Source organism: Notothenia coriiceps, unplaced genomic scaffold (genome assembly GCF_000735185.1).
Source record: "Notothenia coriiceps isolate Sejong01 unplaced genomic scaffold, NC01 NC01_scaffold00037250, whole genome shotgun sequence".
Taxonomy (NCBI): domain Eukaryota; kingdom Metazoa; phylum Chordata; class Actinopteri; order Perciformes; family Nototheniidae; genus Notothenia; species Notothenia coriiceps.
The window spans coordinates 15358434-15373279 of record NW_011369951.1 but is presented as its reverse complement, the minus strand read 5'-3'; the positions used below and the strand labels follow the sequence as shown (position 1 = coordinate 15373279).

General features: G+C 41.3%; 1 protein-coding gene across 1 annotated transcript in view; it reads right to left on the bottom strand.

Moving 5' to 3' along the window:
* The window catches only part of LOC104967368 (CUB and sushi domain-containing protein 1-like), a 192487-nt gene that overhangs the window by 147664 nt on the left and 29977 nt on the right, over positions 1–14846 (bottom strand). Inside the window, 4 exon segments of the mRNA XM_010796776.1 lie at positions 3990–4130; positions 8512–8697; positions 8879–9061; positions 14725–14759. Of these exon segments, the coding sequence (XP_010795078.1) occupies positions 3990–4130; positions 8512–8697; positions 8879–9061; positions 14725–14759 (545 nt within the window).

Genomic DNA, 14846 nt, shown 5'->3' with positions numbered 1-14846 from the left:
GATGCTCCATGGCGGAGGCTCCGGTAGAAATTGCCGGGATTTGCGTTTTTACCCCCTTAATGTCTGACCAATGGTTGAACAGCATTTCCGTGCACATGACTTGTGTTTAAAGTTTATAGTCCGTTTGAGTTTTGCCCGTGTGAACGCAAACCGAACCTTCTGAAAAATGAAACAATGTAACAAACTGTCGTCTGGTGCGCACCAGAGAAGCGGACTATTAGGTGTGAATGCACCTGAGAGTGGGACAATCCCGTATCTCAGTTGGGAGGCTGTTCCACAATGAGCTGCCTTTTAATGGAGAGGACATTTTGTCCAAAAGTGGTCCTTCTGTGGTGGACTTCACAGTCTCCTCTGGTTTCTGACCTAGTGCAGCGCCCAGTGTGTTTTCTGTGGATGAATTCCCCTAAGGGAGGGGGAGGGGGGGGCAGTCCATGTAAACATTTATAAAGAAACATACTTTTAAAAGACTTAAAATTGTCAAAGCTCAAGAAATTGTGTTTTTCTAGGATGGTACAGTGATGGTATGAATGTGGCTTTCTGTCAAACACCTCGATAGCTCTCTTGTACAGCTGTTCTATGGGTTTCAGGTTTGTGGCACAAGCAAACGAGCAGTTTGTCAAACAGTATTCAATGTGGGATAGAATCGTACAGTGGAGGTATGTGACACTCCTTCAGTGACTGACAGACTGTTACATACAAAGCTTTGATCGCTTCCTCTTTCCTTATTTAGTTTTTTTGTCTCGACTTCCCTGCCGTGCCAACAACTTCCCCTCCATTCAGTGTATTTAAAAGTTCTTAAACACAGAAATGTAACTTCAAGGTTATTTTGTATAGGTCTCGTTAAAGCCGGGGTGCACACACACACGGAGAACATATAGACGCAGAACATTTAATAAAACAATATATACATGTACCCGTTTGACTTACACATGTACATATTTAACTGCTTGTCCTATTTTTGTGAATTTTCTATATTATATGAACATTTATTTAAAAGATTTCTGAATCTGCACACACGCATATAATGTCGTGCTTTTTTTGGCAGTCACATACCTGATGTATACACAGAAAGTATGTACTGTATGAGCATGTCAGTGTAGTTTATTTTTAAATTGTAGTGCAATTATTTTTTATTTTGTGCACAACCAGCACTTAGGGGAAATCTGTATTGAGTGTATTTCAGAAAAAAAACACAGTTTGCATTTTTCTCAGCTTTGTTGTGGTAACATTTCTAAAACAGCCCAATAGTTTTCCCCACCAGCGTGCCGTCATCACACACTTATATTTCCCATATCTTTCTCTCAAAGTTGAATAAAACCTAAAAACAAGTTGCCAATAAAATGAGAAAACCTTGTGATTACCAGCGAGGGAAAAGGTGTCTTTTGTTAGCACTAATCTTATATAGCTTGCAGGAAACGACGTCCCATTGCTCTTAAAACCCATTTCCCTGCTTCTCGTGGTTTCCTTGCGTCTCTCCATGCTTCCCTGGTGCGAGGGACTAGTCGCAGGGAAACGACGCAAGGAATCCATTTAACCGAATGAAACGCACCCTTAGTTCTTGTTTTACACACGCAGTGAAGATGTTTTGCAGAACTGACACCATTTAAATAACCAAGGTACGTTCAGAATGAGGAAACGAAAGCCCAATATTCAAAGTCTTTTGATAAATTAACGTACACGACATTTACATTGGTGAATAATAACGGAAAATCACCCAGAACCACATCCAGTGTGTTTCTACATACATCCTGTCCTGTATGTCAGCCGCAGCCCTTAGTTAAAACAACAACTGTCCCTCGTAGATACACAGAAGTTTCTGGAAGCCTGGAGGATCCATGTTACATTTTGAAATGTCAACTACACACACACACACACACACACACACACACGCGCACACACACACACACACACACACACAACACCACACACACAACCCCCCCACACACACACACACGACAAACACACACACACACAACACACACACACACAACACACACACACACACACACACACACACCACACCACACAACACACACACACAACCACAACCCGAGAAGCCAGGAACATCACAGGTACCACACAAAAACCATGAAACTCTATATCAAGCTCATTGATAGGTCAGCCGTTCCCTCAGAAAGTGTGTGTGTGTGTCTGAGAGAGAGAGTGGTTCATTTTCACCAGTGTGAGGAAAACTAGGTTGTTGTTTGTCAAACACTATGGTGAGTGTGTGTGGTGTTTTTGTGTGTGTGTGTGTTCCCACATTCTGAGGTTATGTGCCTGTTCTCGCTGGTGGAAAACTCCTACATTTTGGCCCGGGGGGTATACATTCCTCATAGCTGCGTCGCCGAACACAGGACATCACACAGACACACAACAGACAGACACCACACACACACAGAACAGACACACACACACACAGACATCACACACCACACAACACACACACACACAACACCACACACACACACACAGCACACACACAACACACACACCATGAGAGCAATGTTTCTAAATTGACTACAGCTCATATATTCTTCCTCCTCACTCCTCTTGCGTATGAGCCTAAACTGTGTGGTGTGTGTGTGTGTGTGTTGGTGTGTTTGTGTGTGTGTGTGTGTGTGTGTGTGTGTGTGTGTGTGTGTGTGTGTGTTGTGTGGTGTGTGGTGTGGTGGTGTTGTGTTGTGTGTGGGTGTGTGTGGTGTGTGTGTGTGTGTGTGGTGTGTGGTGTGTGTGTGGTGTGTGTGTGTGGTGGTGTGGTGTGTGTGTGTGTGTGGTGTGTGGTGTGTGTTGGTGTGGTGTTGTGTGTGTGGTCCACCACCACCAGTCAGTTTCATATTCTATGATGCGTGGGCTGAGGTTGCCCACTCTTCCACGATGCTTTTGCCTAACCGGAAGCAAAACAAAGTTGAGACTTGTTTAGGATCTCCCCACGGCAACACACACACACACACACACACACACACAGAGGGTATACGTTCTCCTCACCTTGGCTACACTCCCCTGTGTGCGTGTTTGTGTCAGCTGGAATTGTTGTCAATGGAAGCACACTTCATCAAATGACTCCTTGTACTTCATGAAAGCTCATATCTTCAGAACTTTAACTGAATATTTATTGAAAACATCAGTTTATACAGTGTTGCCATTTAAATATTGAAGAAGTAGGGGCTTTTTGGCTCTTATTCTCTTCTATCAATGGCGGTCTAGGGGGCTTCTTTCCCGATCAACTTTGGTTTATGTATTATCTAAAACGCACCCTGTCCTAAACGTATTGACATGATAGTGAAATAGGAGGCATTTGTTTGCACACGCGAACTCATGATCGACCAAGCCTAGTTTTTTACTGGTCTCGTTAAGTATTGGTAATCTTAACACGAAGGGTTCGATTCCCCCTCATTGTCATCGCCTCAGTTTTCTCTCTGATTATTCGTTTGGTTTTATTTTTTTTGAGGGGGGAATAGCATTTCAGTCCGAATTTGTATACTGTTTTGTTCATTAACAGATTTACTGATATAATTCTTATTTGTTTACTTTTGGTGTTTTCCTCCCGGAGGAGTCGGATTAGACGCTTCCCTGCCAGCTTTTCAGCCACTTTCTCAACTAAGAAAATCCTGTCCTTCAGTGAGAATATGAAGCAGTGATTTAAAAGCATATGTGCATCGCCACAGGCGACTTTTTCTGACTGTGTTANGTATTGTTGGATTTCACTCTCTCTGTGCAGACAAATGTCAGCATGACATCCCATTTGAGATGTTGTTGTGCTATCAAACCTCCATTGTAGTGGCTCTAAAAACATCTCAAATGGGATGTCATGCTGACATTTGTCTGCACAGAGAGAGTGAAATCCAACAATACACACTAGAAACAGTACACAAATTAAGGCCACATCACACATAATAGTTTTTGAACCATTTCAATGTGTTTTTAGGGTTGATTGGGTTACATGCAAATACAGTGACAGACATAGAGATACAAAGATAGGTTGCACATACTGGTGTAGCTGATATTGAAGCCTTTTCCAGTATTGGAATGATCTGATTGAAATTCCAGTCTCATAATGTGTCCATTCGAGGCGATCTGTGATGGAACATCTTTCCCGGAGAACGTCCCGAACGTTGTTGGCTCAGACAGGCCTGAAATAGAACAGTTCAAACACGTTTTAATGTTGCCCATCTTATTCCAGCTCAATAACATTAGGCCAAGGACATACTTGGAAAGTGAAGGACTTCTGTGAAAGACTAATACAAAACACCCTATGAGACTCAAGAGATGTAGCAAGTGTTATTATGCAAGGAAAAGAAAGATACTGTGAGATGACACCATAGAACCCCAGACTCCTGAAAAAGTTATCAAATCCTAAACTGTTGTTATGAATTCATTTGAAGACAAATGCAACCAACGTACATGGTCTACTTTATTAAGTACGCCACCTCTCAAGGAATCAGCGAAGAGAAAAATCACCAGAGAAAAGGGTTTTTGAAAGCACAATGGCTAGCACTATTAGCCCATCACCCGCCTGCCAGTCGGCTTAAATAATTTAATGGAGTGAAAAGAACCAATTTAATTCACTTCATTCAGTTCTGTAATACCGTCAATACCAAATGGAGAAAAAATCCATCATAGGACCTGAATTTAAAATCTAATTTAAGAAATGTAAACAAGTATTAACAGCAGTGCAACTGTGCCAAATTATTGATTTGTTGTATTAAAACGTTGCAGCTGTTCCCTGGAGGAGAACATTTGGACTACTTCATCAACCTTTTGGGAGTTTTAACATCAGCAGTGAGCTACATTGTCTTTGTTGTTACAAACTATGTGTCGGACATTTTGGTGTTTTTCAATCAGGCCAAGGACTACTTTCTTTTCTACAGGTTTAGTATTTTGCTGAGACAATTGAAATGATGATACAATGTACAATTAATGTGCTAAAACAAGGATACATCCTGTCTATACAAAGCTCTAACTTTCCAACTTAATGGACAAAATAGGAAGTGATCTGAGAAATGTAGCCCCCTGTTTTGTACTGCATCGGAGCACATTTAGCACCATTAACACCTCCCACATGTCTCTGCAGTGACTCAGCAAGAGACCTGTTGGGTTCTGGTGTTAAAGCAAACCAGAAAGGCATCAGTGCCTTGAAAAAAACTCAAAGGTTGGTACGTAGATGCTCTTTTCTACAGATGCCGCTACATTTGAGAGAATACCAGAGAGACTGACATCAGGGGATTGTGGTGTGTAGGTCATTAAAGTTATTTCGCCTGAATGTGTCTTGAATCTCGCATTTCTGGACAACTCTATCACCATGCCAGGGAGCATTATCCTGTTCCAAGTACCCATCATCCCCTTTGGGGTACATGATTGCAATGAATGGCTGAACCTGGCTGCTATGTTAGGGTATGCTGTGGCATTAAGGCACCGCTCTATAGCCATTAAAGGCCCCACTGTATACCAATTGAATGGCCTCCGCAACCATTACACCTCCCGCACTGGCCTGCACGGCTGTAACCATGCATCACCTCATTTCAGTCTGAGACATTTGTGTCACAGCATAGGACCATTTACTACAACAAATGGCTACATGATTTGTTTTGGCAGAATACACTCTGCTCTTGAGGGTGCTCTCAAATGATCCAACCAGCAGCGACAGATTCAGTGGGGAGCATAATAAAACCCTAAAGGGCTACACAGAACAACCCAGCAGGCTCATATCAGTGAGATATGGTATGGACATAATGCAAAAGGAAATATATGCTAGCTCCAAATATGGTGATAAGACAGTTGAACAGGAGGAGGCTGAGGAGGTTGATGGAGAAATCAATCGTCTCCAGCCAGCAGCAGTAGTTTGTAGCAGGTACAAATAAACAGATTAACCACCAGCAGCAGCAGCGCCATGATAATCATCAGTAAGTGAAGGATATTGGGAAGTTCTAAAGACCACCGTATTGTCTTGATTGAAAGAAACTGGAATTATATTTTTCCAGTGTGATCGGTGATTATAAATGTCATCTGATGCTGATGAGCTATCAGAATGCACAACTCCAGCTCCCGGACAGAACTAACACAATGCTTGTTGCTGATGGCCCACCAGGAGTCTAGCAGATTGGTGCTGGGAGAAGCAGCACGGGTGATTATTCATTATAGGCTTTGCCACACAACATTTCCATTGTTATTCCACTAAGGACCTTCTACTGAAAGGCAAATGGTTTGATGCAGTGTCTTGTATCTTGTTTTTTTTTCATTGATTTCCTTTGAGAATGCCATTGCTACAATTTCAGGCACCTCTGTGGTCTAAGTGATGCTCACATTAACCCTCTGGCATCTGCAATTATGTTTGTAATTCATTTAACAATATTAAACTCTAGTGTTGGTAATCCATTCCCATTTAGAGCAAATGCATGTATACATTTGCAGTTGCAATACCAATGTAAGACTTACCTCCTCCTGTCATTGAGTGTATTCCTGTGAGAGTCTATTTAGGAAACCTCACAAGCAGATTTTACTGTATGATTGTGTATTCAATATCTTAGGGGCAAGTACAATATCAGATCACAGAAGAATTTACACAGCTTCAAATATGCCTTGCATATTGGTATACTTAATGGCTGAAGTGCATGGTATAGACACTGTTTCATATATTTTCATTTAAATCAATCAAAGTATTTAAACATAACAAACCTGCACAATCCATGACAGTGTGTTTTAGATTACATTGTTAAGTACATAACCTCCAGTCAAAATAATGTTATAAATCCACCTACCAAGTGAGATGAAATGCGGTAAGCGACCCTGACCATTTTTGCACAGGCCAACAGAAAGCTTACATTTCTTCCTCCTTGACTTTTGGATTCCTTTCACTTTAGAGTCTATTCGGCTACACAGCTGAATGAGTTGCACAGTGCCAGTCTCTTTGTTCTTCAGCAACTCAAAAGCTCTTTCACTCCATCAACTGTTGCATTGATAGGCAAGAGGCCAGAAGTGGGAAGAGAAGCAATGAGACAATAGCTGAAAGAGTGACAAGGTCCTACATTATCTTATCTAAGAGAGGAGATTCACAGAAAAGCCTTTTGTAAAAGTCTCTCACTATCTTCTATTATATTAGATGGCGACAATGGTTTCCGATTTTGCTAACCCTTTATAAAGTGAGCATGCTTTAAGATTCTAGGCAGGGTTTAATGCTACTGTTCTGCAGCTCGGAAGATTAATGGCTTGATTATTACTTTGCTCTGTTCACTTGTGCTCGCCATTTGTTTTTAATTCAATGATCTATTATCCAGGGATTAAATAAGAAGTCATATGCTTCAAGGTCATATCAACTCCTTGGTGAATGGAACAGCCTTTGGGTCTCTCCCATGCAGGCCCAGGGACACTTGTATCTTATGGCATTAGAATGCAAATGATGTTTCCCCTTGGACTAAAGCATCATTTTTATGTATGCATGTATTAAAGGCATAGCAGCAGACTGTTAGTCACCACATTGGTTTCATAAAAGCACAGTTGTTAATAATAAGTATAATAATGTACAAAAGGAGATATCAAAACATTTATGAATAGTCAATACATATTATTTTATGAATTAGCAACCCCCCAAAAAGTGATCTGGTTATTTAAATGGCTGTCACTGCCTTTTTCAAATATATCCTCAAATCAACTTTATAACAAATAACTACAAATTAACTTTCCATGTCAATGCCGAGTTTCATTATTTTTAAACCAATATTCTCATCTGTCAGCAGCTAACTACTGTGGTGCGGCCTTCAGGTCCAAATTCATTCATTAGCACATTTAGTGTGATTCTGAAACACTATGTTTTAAATGTGGCAGACACAAACAGTTGTTTACATTCTTAACACATATTAGTAACCATAACGGCTACTTTAGTTTATACTGATGCTTTACAAGATGCTTACATCTGTTCAAGATACAACTGTTTTCTTACTTACTGATATGCTGTATAAAACAAATGCAATCAAAAATCCTTAAGGTTTCATAATCATTATTCATGTCATGTCAGGTATTTACTTTTTTTTGTTGAAATCTCTACATAAAATAAGAGATAGTGTGTTTTTCATGCGACAGCAGAGATCTATCCCTCAACGGAACAAACTGGAAGACTTTGAAGCAGCAACTTTTATGTCAGTTTGCCTGTTGCAACAGCACTAATTGCCCTGCAATTTTCAAAACCCTGCTTCAAAAACAAAATGCCTGCAGAGGGACAAGTTTACAGCCAGCCGATTAAACACGACTTCATCTTTAATGACCAGCCATTCAAACCAGAACTTCATTTGATTCAGTTTGAATCAATAACATGTATTACAATGGGGAACAGTGGAACAATGCCCTGTGTTCTGTGTGCAATGGGAAATAAAACTAGTTATAGACTTAGATGAAAAGTTGAGAAAGAGTGAATGATCCATATCCATCCATATTTCAGCCATGTAGAATGTATGCATATCCTGAGGGGTTCATTTGACACATACGTTTTAAAAAGATGGAGATGTATTAAAATACAATTACCTTCATCTTTGATCACCAACCAGTCAAACTGTGGCTCCAGGTCAAAGTCGGAGAAGAGGAGATGAATGCGGCTGCCAGGTTCAGAGATTATCAGCCACACACAGTTCAAGTTGTTCCCATACTCCTCTGGGTAGTTTGGGGACAACACAGTCCCCGATGGAGCCGTGAAGTTGAAGAAACATGAGACTACAAACAGCAAGGAGAGAAGGAAGAACGGCAGGACGGAAACAAGTTAGGTTGAGAGGTAAGAATGAAAGCAGAAAGGACAGATGGATATAGGCACAAAGTAAGAAAGAATAAAAGATCATTTAAACTTAGAACTAAAGAGGAAAATATGTACATATCTGTATAAACTGTGTGTACTTACAGATACAAGTGGGTTTATTGCCAGACCACTGGTTGTTGTGCTGGCATGTTATGCTCTTCTCTCCCACAAGTTCAAAGGCCGCCTGGCAAATGAAGGTCAAAACGTCTCCATGTTGGAAGCGATCACCGTTACGGCGACCGAATGCCGGCACCCCGGGATCCCCACAGCCGCCCCGTTCGATCTCTGTAACACACAACAAGGGCAGCTATGTTTTTATACTGATAATGAATGTCAACATGCGACATGATGACATTCAGATAAGCGGGTTGTTTGGGATGTTGGGCTAAATGGCAATAAGATGCATACATTGATTTAATGATGGCTGAGAGTCAAATCCTGAACATTTTGTATGGGGTGTTTACCATATTGTAGCTATGTTTATGCTGACATAAAATGGTGATTCAATGTTACATCGATGTCAGTATATTATGATATTCTTACCACCTACTTTAGCGTTGTGTTTAGGGTAGAGATGAATCAATGTTAACAGACCCTTCTAGTAATGTCTGAACTCAAAGGCCATATTTAAAAACCACACAATAGCTACTTTCTTAAAGACAGCTGGCAGCAGTCCTAATTGTTAACAGGTTGACGAATGCTAAGTATCTAAAGGTCTTAAAAGAAGGACTGTCAGCAGAAAGAATGGTGAACATGCCATGGGTCTCCTTTTTTACATTGCTGTGTTGCTATGTGAAATGTAATACAACCTATGAGAAATGAATGTTATTCCCCATCTCACAGCTAATTGTCATCAGTGTAATTATCGTGTAATTCAGCTTTAATTGTGAAGGGCAAAACAAAGAGTTGAGGCACACAGGTAGATGCAAACACACGCAATGATCCATGGCACGCTTGTTAAGAAACCAGCAGGACGTAAAGATTGCAGAGAGTAACACTGGTGTGTGTGGCATCGTATAGAATACGACTGCCTCCCGTACACAGATGTTGTCGATCTCCTTTCTCTTTCTGTTTCTTCCTTTTCAAATTGGTTCCGTCCTTCTTTCCCACTGAGCTCAATTCTTATCGCTCCCGCTCCTTCGAATCTGATTCAATACTCTGCTTTATTGGCATGAGTGTCACATTAGCAGTACTGCCAAACTGGCCTGCAATCATATTCTATTCATTTTGTCACTCTTCTTTTATCCTTCCTTCCCTTAATAGCAGTGTGCTTTTATTCGCTGCTCTCCCCTTTCTCCTCTCCTTTAAAACTTGACATTCTACCAGACGTCTGTCATCTTGTAACACATGCTCCACCATGCTTCTGAATTCGCTTTGGGCAAATACATTTCAAGGTGAGCAGTGTGTGTGTGTGTGTGTGTGTGTGTGTGTGTGTGTGTGTGTGTGTGTGTGTGTGTGTGTGTGTGTGTGTGTGTGTGTGTTACACTTGTTCTACTATCTGTTGGGATGTAAGTACACCCGAAAGAATAGAAAACTCAAAGAGGTGGCAGGTGTGTGTTTCCATATGTGTGTTTCCATATGTGTGTGTGTGTGTGTGTGTGTGTGTGTGTGTGTGTGTGTGTGTGTGTGTGTGTGTGTGTGTGTGGCCAAGAGCTCTTTGTCACACAATGGACGAGTGTCAGGATAGATATCAACGATGTTGAGCCCCTGGTAAGCATGTCCTTCTGTTAGTACCCACTTCTTGAGCTCACTATTTTGCCTTTTTTTAAGTTTGATCCTTCTTTTTCTAATATTCTGTCATTTTCAAGTTTAAGAGTTTTACTGATATGCAGAAGACAGATGTATAACTCAATACAACATTGTATACTTCTGTTTATTTTCCTTTCTAAATGTCAAATATTTTACAAAGTTATCTACTTATTTGAGAATTCATTATTGATAAAGTAAAATAAACATAAAAACACAGAAGGTATGAAATAAAAACAAAAAACAAGGGATTTATATTTAGATGTATTCTATTATATGCAAGACACAGAATGTGGTTTCAGTTCGTGCCAGCGATATGTAAACCAACTTGCAGAGGATGGAACATGCAGAGGGAAGTACAGAAAGTATCAATCCTTGAGAGCAGTTCACACTCAAAAGTTTTTGGGATACAATTCTCATACTTTCTTTTGTTGGTTTATCCAACTGCTTTAATAGAACTTCTGTAAACAATACATTATTCATGCATCTTTATTGCATGCATTTTCAGGTTGATTTCCCCATCTTCAAAACCAAGTCAAAGTCCAGATTTTAAACCTGCAGTAATGCCACAAGGTATCCAGATGCTGTTTTCCTAACGAACAAATTATACTTATACTTCAAATTCTACAGAATAATCTTTAAGACATCAAATGCAAATTTTTTGTCCTTTGACAAGTTAAAAAATAATTACATTATTTATATCGTTACTCATTTCACAGCCAATTGCCATCCGCCTGAAACTTGGCAGTAGCGTTTCACTGAAAGCTTCAATTATCATAATGGGCTGTGTGTGTTTAGGATATTAACTCACTCTCTAATTACTCTCTCTCTGTCAAACATGCATATACAGACACAGAAACGCACACAGCTACAGTGATTGACAAGTGTAGCATGACAGAATCGCGTTTTCCTGCAGGGCTGAAACCCTACGAGCTCTCAGGGGGGGAACTGATCAAAGAGTGTAACTTGGTGACATTATATGATGTGACAGCATCATATATATATGCAAGCTCACACACACACAAAACACACCAAAGGCGGATGTTCAGTTATCCCGGGGAAAAGATCGTCTAGAGGTTATTAACTACTCTTAGTACTTTGTTTGTTTCCTCTTTTCTTAGTTTCAGAATATGATATGTGTCATTGTCTTGAAATCAATATCACATCACATCACAGTGTTTTTGACCTCTTAACCAAAGTTGTAAATAGGAAAAAGACCCTAAATCTTAACCTCATGTTGAGCCAATGAAATGTGTAAGCTGTGTAACTGTCAAACATCACCTGCGTACAGTTTAAGGCAGTTTCTGTAGCTACACTGAGCTGACTCCCCCTCACAGTCACTGACCCTTGCACCTCTGTCAGCAGCATCATTGAATCAAACATAGCTAAGCAGAACCAAGAGCACAACCTTCATCCCTCCACCATTCATGCTCACCTCCTCTCTCACACTTCTGTGATCTCTCCGAGTTTCTTTCTTCTCACTCAATTTTGTATTTTGTTTCCTACTGTCCCACTCCGTCCAACTCCTGTTGTCCTTTGTCCTCTGTCTCTATGTGTAATGAATTGCTTTTCTCTCTCTACCTTTCTTACTCTTTGACTGGTTAATCCACTTTAGTTTGGTTCTATTTAGTTCAATTCGATTTAAGGAGCTGGCATGGTGAGATGCAGAAGGTAATCAAATATATCAATATTATAAAAGGATTTCTCTCTAAGTAATACATATTTGGAGGAACGTATATACAGTGGGGCAAAAAGTATTTAGTCAGCCACCAATTGTGCAAGTTCTCCCACTTAAAAAGATGAGAGAGGCCTGTAATTTCCATCCTAGGTATACTTCAACTATGAGAGACAAAATGAGAAGAAAAAAAATCCAGAAAATCACATTGTCTGATTTTTAAAGACTTTATTTGCAAATTATGGTGGAAAATAAGTATTTGGTCAATAACTAAAGTTCATCTCAATACTTTGTTATATACCCTTTGATGGCAATGACAGAGGTCAAACGTTTTCTGTAAGTCTTCACAAGGTTTTCACACTGTTGCTGGTATTTTGGCCCATTCCTCCATGCAGATCTCCTCTAGAGCAGTGATGTTTTGGGGCTGTCACTGGGCAACACAGACTTTCAACTCCCTCCAAAGATTTTCTATGGAGTTGAGATCTGGAGACTGGCTAGGCCACTCCAGGACCTTGAAATGCTTCTTACGAAGCCACTCCTTCGTTGCCCGGGTGGTGTGTTTGGGATCATTGTCATGCTGAAAGACCCAGCCACGTTTCATCTTCAATGCCCTTGCTGATGGAAGGAGGTTGTCACTCAAAATCTCACGATACATGGCCCCATTCATTCTTTCCTTTACACGGATCAGTCGTCCTGGTCCCTTTGCAGTATGGTGTTCTTTGGATGAAACTCAGCATTCTTTTTCCTCCAAACAGGTCTTGTTGAGTTTTTACCAAAAAGTTCTATTTTGGTTTCATCTGACCATATGACATTCTCCCAATCCTCTTCTGGATCATCTAAATGCTCTCTAGCAAACTTCAGACGGGCCTGGACATGTACTGGCTTAAGCAGGGGGACGCGTCTGGCACTGCAGGATTTGAGTCCCTGGCGGCGTAGTGTGTTACTGATGGCAGCCTTTGTTACTTTGGTCCCAGCTCTCTGCAGGTCATTGACTAGGTCCCCCCGTGTGGTTCTGGGATTTTTGCTCACCGTTCTTGTGATCATTTTGACCCCACNACGGTTCAATAAGTCCATGACTGTAGTCTGTCCTGTTCTATCATTAACAACGTGTCACGTGTTCTGAATTGACAATCAGAATAAGTATTCAACTAAGCCATGTAATAAGGGTGAATAAATAGGCAAAGGCAAGTGATCGTTATATTATTCCTAAATCGAGATCATATCTAACTGGGCTAAACGCATGTTTAAATTATGATGAATGAATTTAAATGTGGAATTAAAATTTCATGATGTTTAAACATGAGTATCTCTAAAAAGCGAGTGCGGGGCAACAAGTCATGAATGATTGAGGTCTAAAAACAACTTGGAACGGCTCCTGTACTTTAAACAACTCTCCTGTTATCTTCATATGAACAACTTCTGGATCCACACCAGTCTGGGTTTCTAAAGGCAATCATCCACATTTTGAAACTGCCCTCTTGCGTGTCTCTGAGGAACTGCTACAGGCTTAAAGCAGCCTCCCTCTCCTCTGTCATCATCCTTCTTGGACCTGTCTGCTGCATGTCGACACAGTGACCTTTTCACATGCTCATCAGATTCCTCCTTCGCACTCTCCAGGATAATTTTGGATTCAGGCTCTGCACCTTTCCCTCTCACCTCTATTACCTCAAGGCTCCGTACCTACAGGAACTTGGATGAGGGTCGAGTTCGAACCCTTTTCTAATTAAACTACAGGGGTATCCTCAGGGCATCTGTTTCTTGTTCCTCTCCTCTTCTCCTTACACAAACTCACTCGATCGGTCATTGCCCCGCATGGTTTCTTCATACCACTGCTACGCTGACGTACACCCAAACTACATTCTGTCCTTTCCTCCGCTCAGAGACCCAGGTCGTCGCAGGCGCATTCTCCTGGCTGTTGTCCTAGCATGACATCTTCCGGTGGATGTCTGCTCAACCACTCAAGCTTCAACCTTAAACAAGGACTGAACTGCTTTTCCTTCCGGTGATAAAGATTGGGCTCCCACTCTTGACCTTATCAAGTCATCAGCACCTCTGTTGGGTTTCCTCCTGACTCAGGACTGCAAGGAATCTGGGGTGTCGATCCATAGTATAACAAACTGTCCTTCACTTGAATAACATTCGCTGCTTAAACCCTGCTGCATGATACACGCTTTACTACAACATTCAGAGGTTTATCGTCCCCAAGCTGACCCAGAAAGCGACGCAGGTTCTGGTCCAGCTCTCGTCATCTTCTACGCTCTTAGACTACTGCAACCTCCCTCCTGGCTGGTCTGACCTGCATGTTGCATCCGACCTTCTTGCAGCGTCATTCCAGAATGCAGCGGGCTCGTTTGGTCTTCAACCTTCCAACATTTTCACACCCACGCCGCTCCTCCCGCCTCCCGTTCACTGGCTTCCAGTAATGCTAGAATCCACTTCAAGAAATGGTACTTGCGTACTACCATGCTGCGAATGGATCTGGCCCTCACTACATCCAGGACATGGTTAAACCTGTACACCCCAGCACCGTGCACTCCGCTCTGCATCAGCAAACAGGCTCGCCTGCACCCATCAAGGCAAAAAACACTGTTGTTTGCATTATTCCTGGCTCTCAAAAATGGTGGAATGAGCTCCCCATTGAAATCAGGG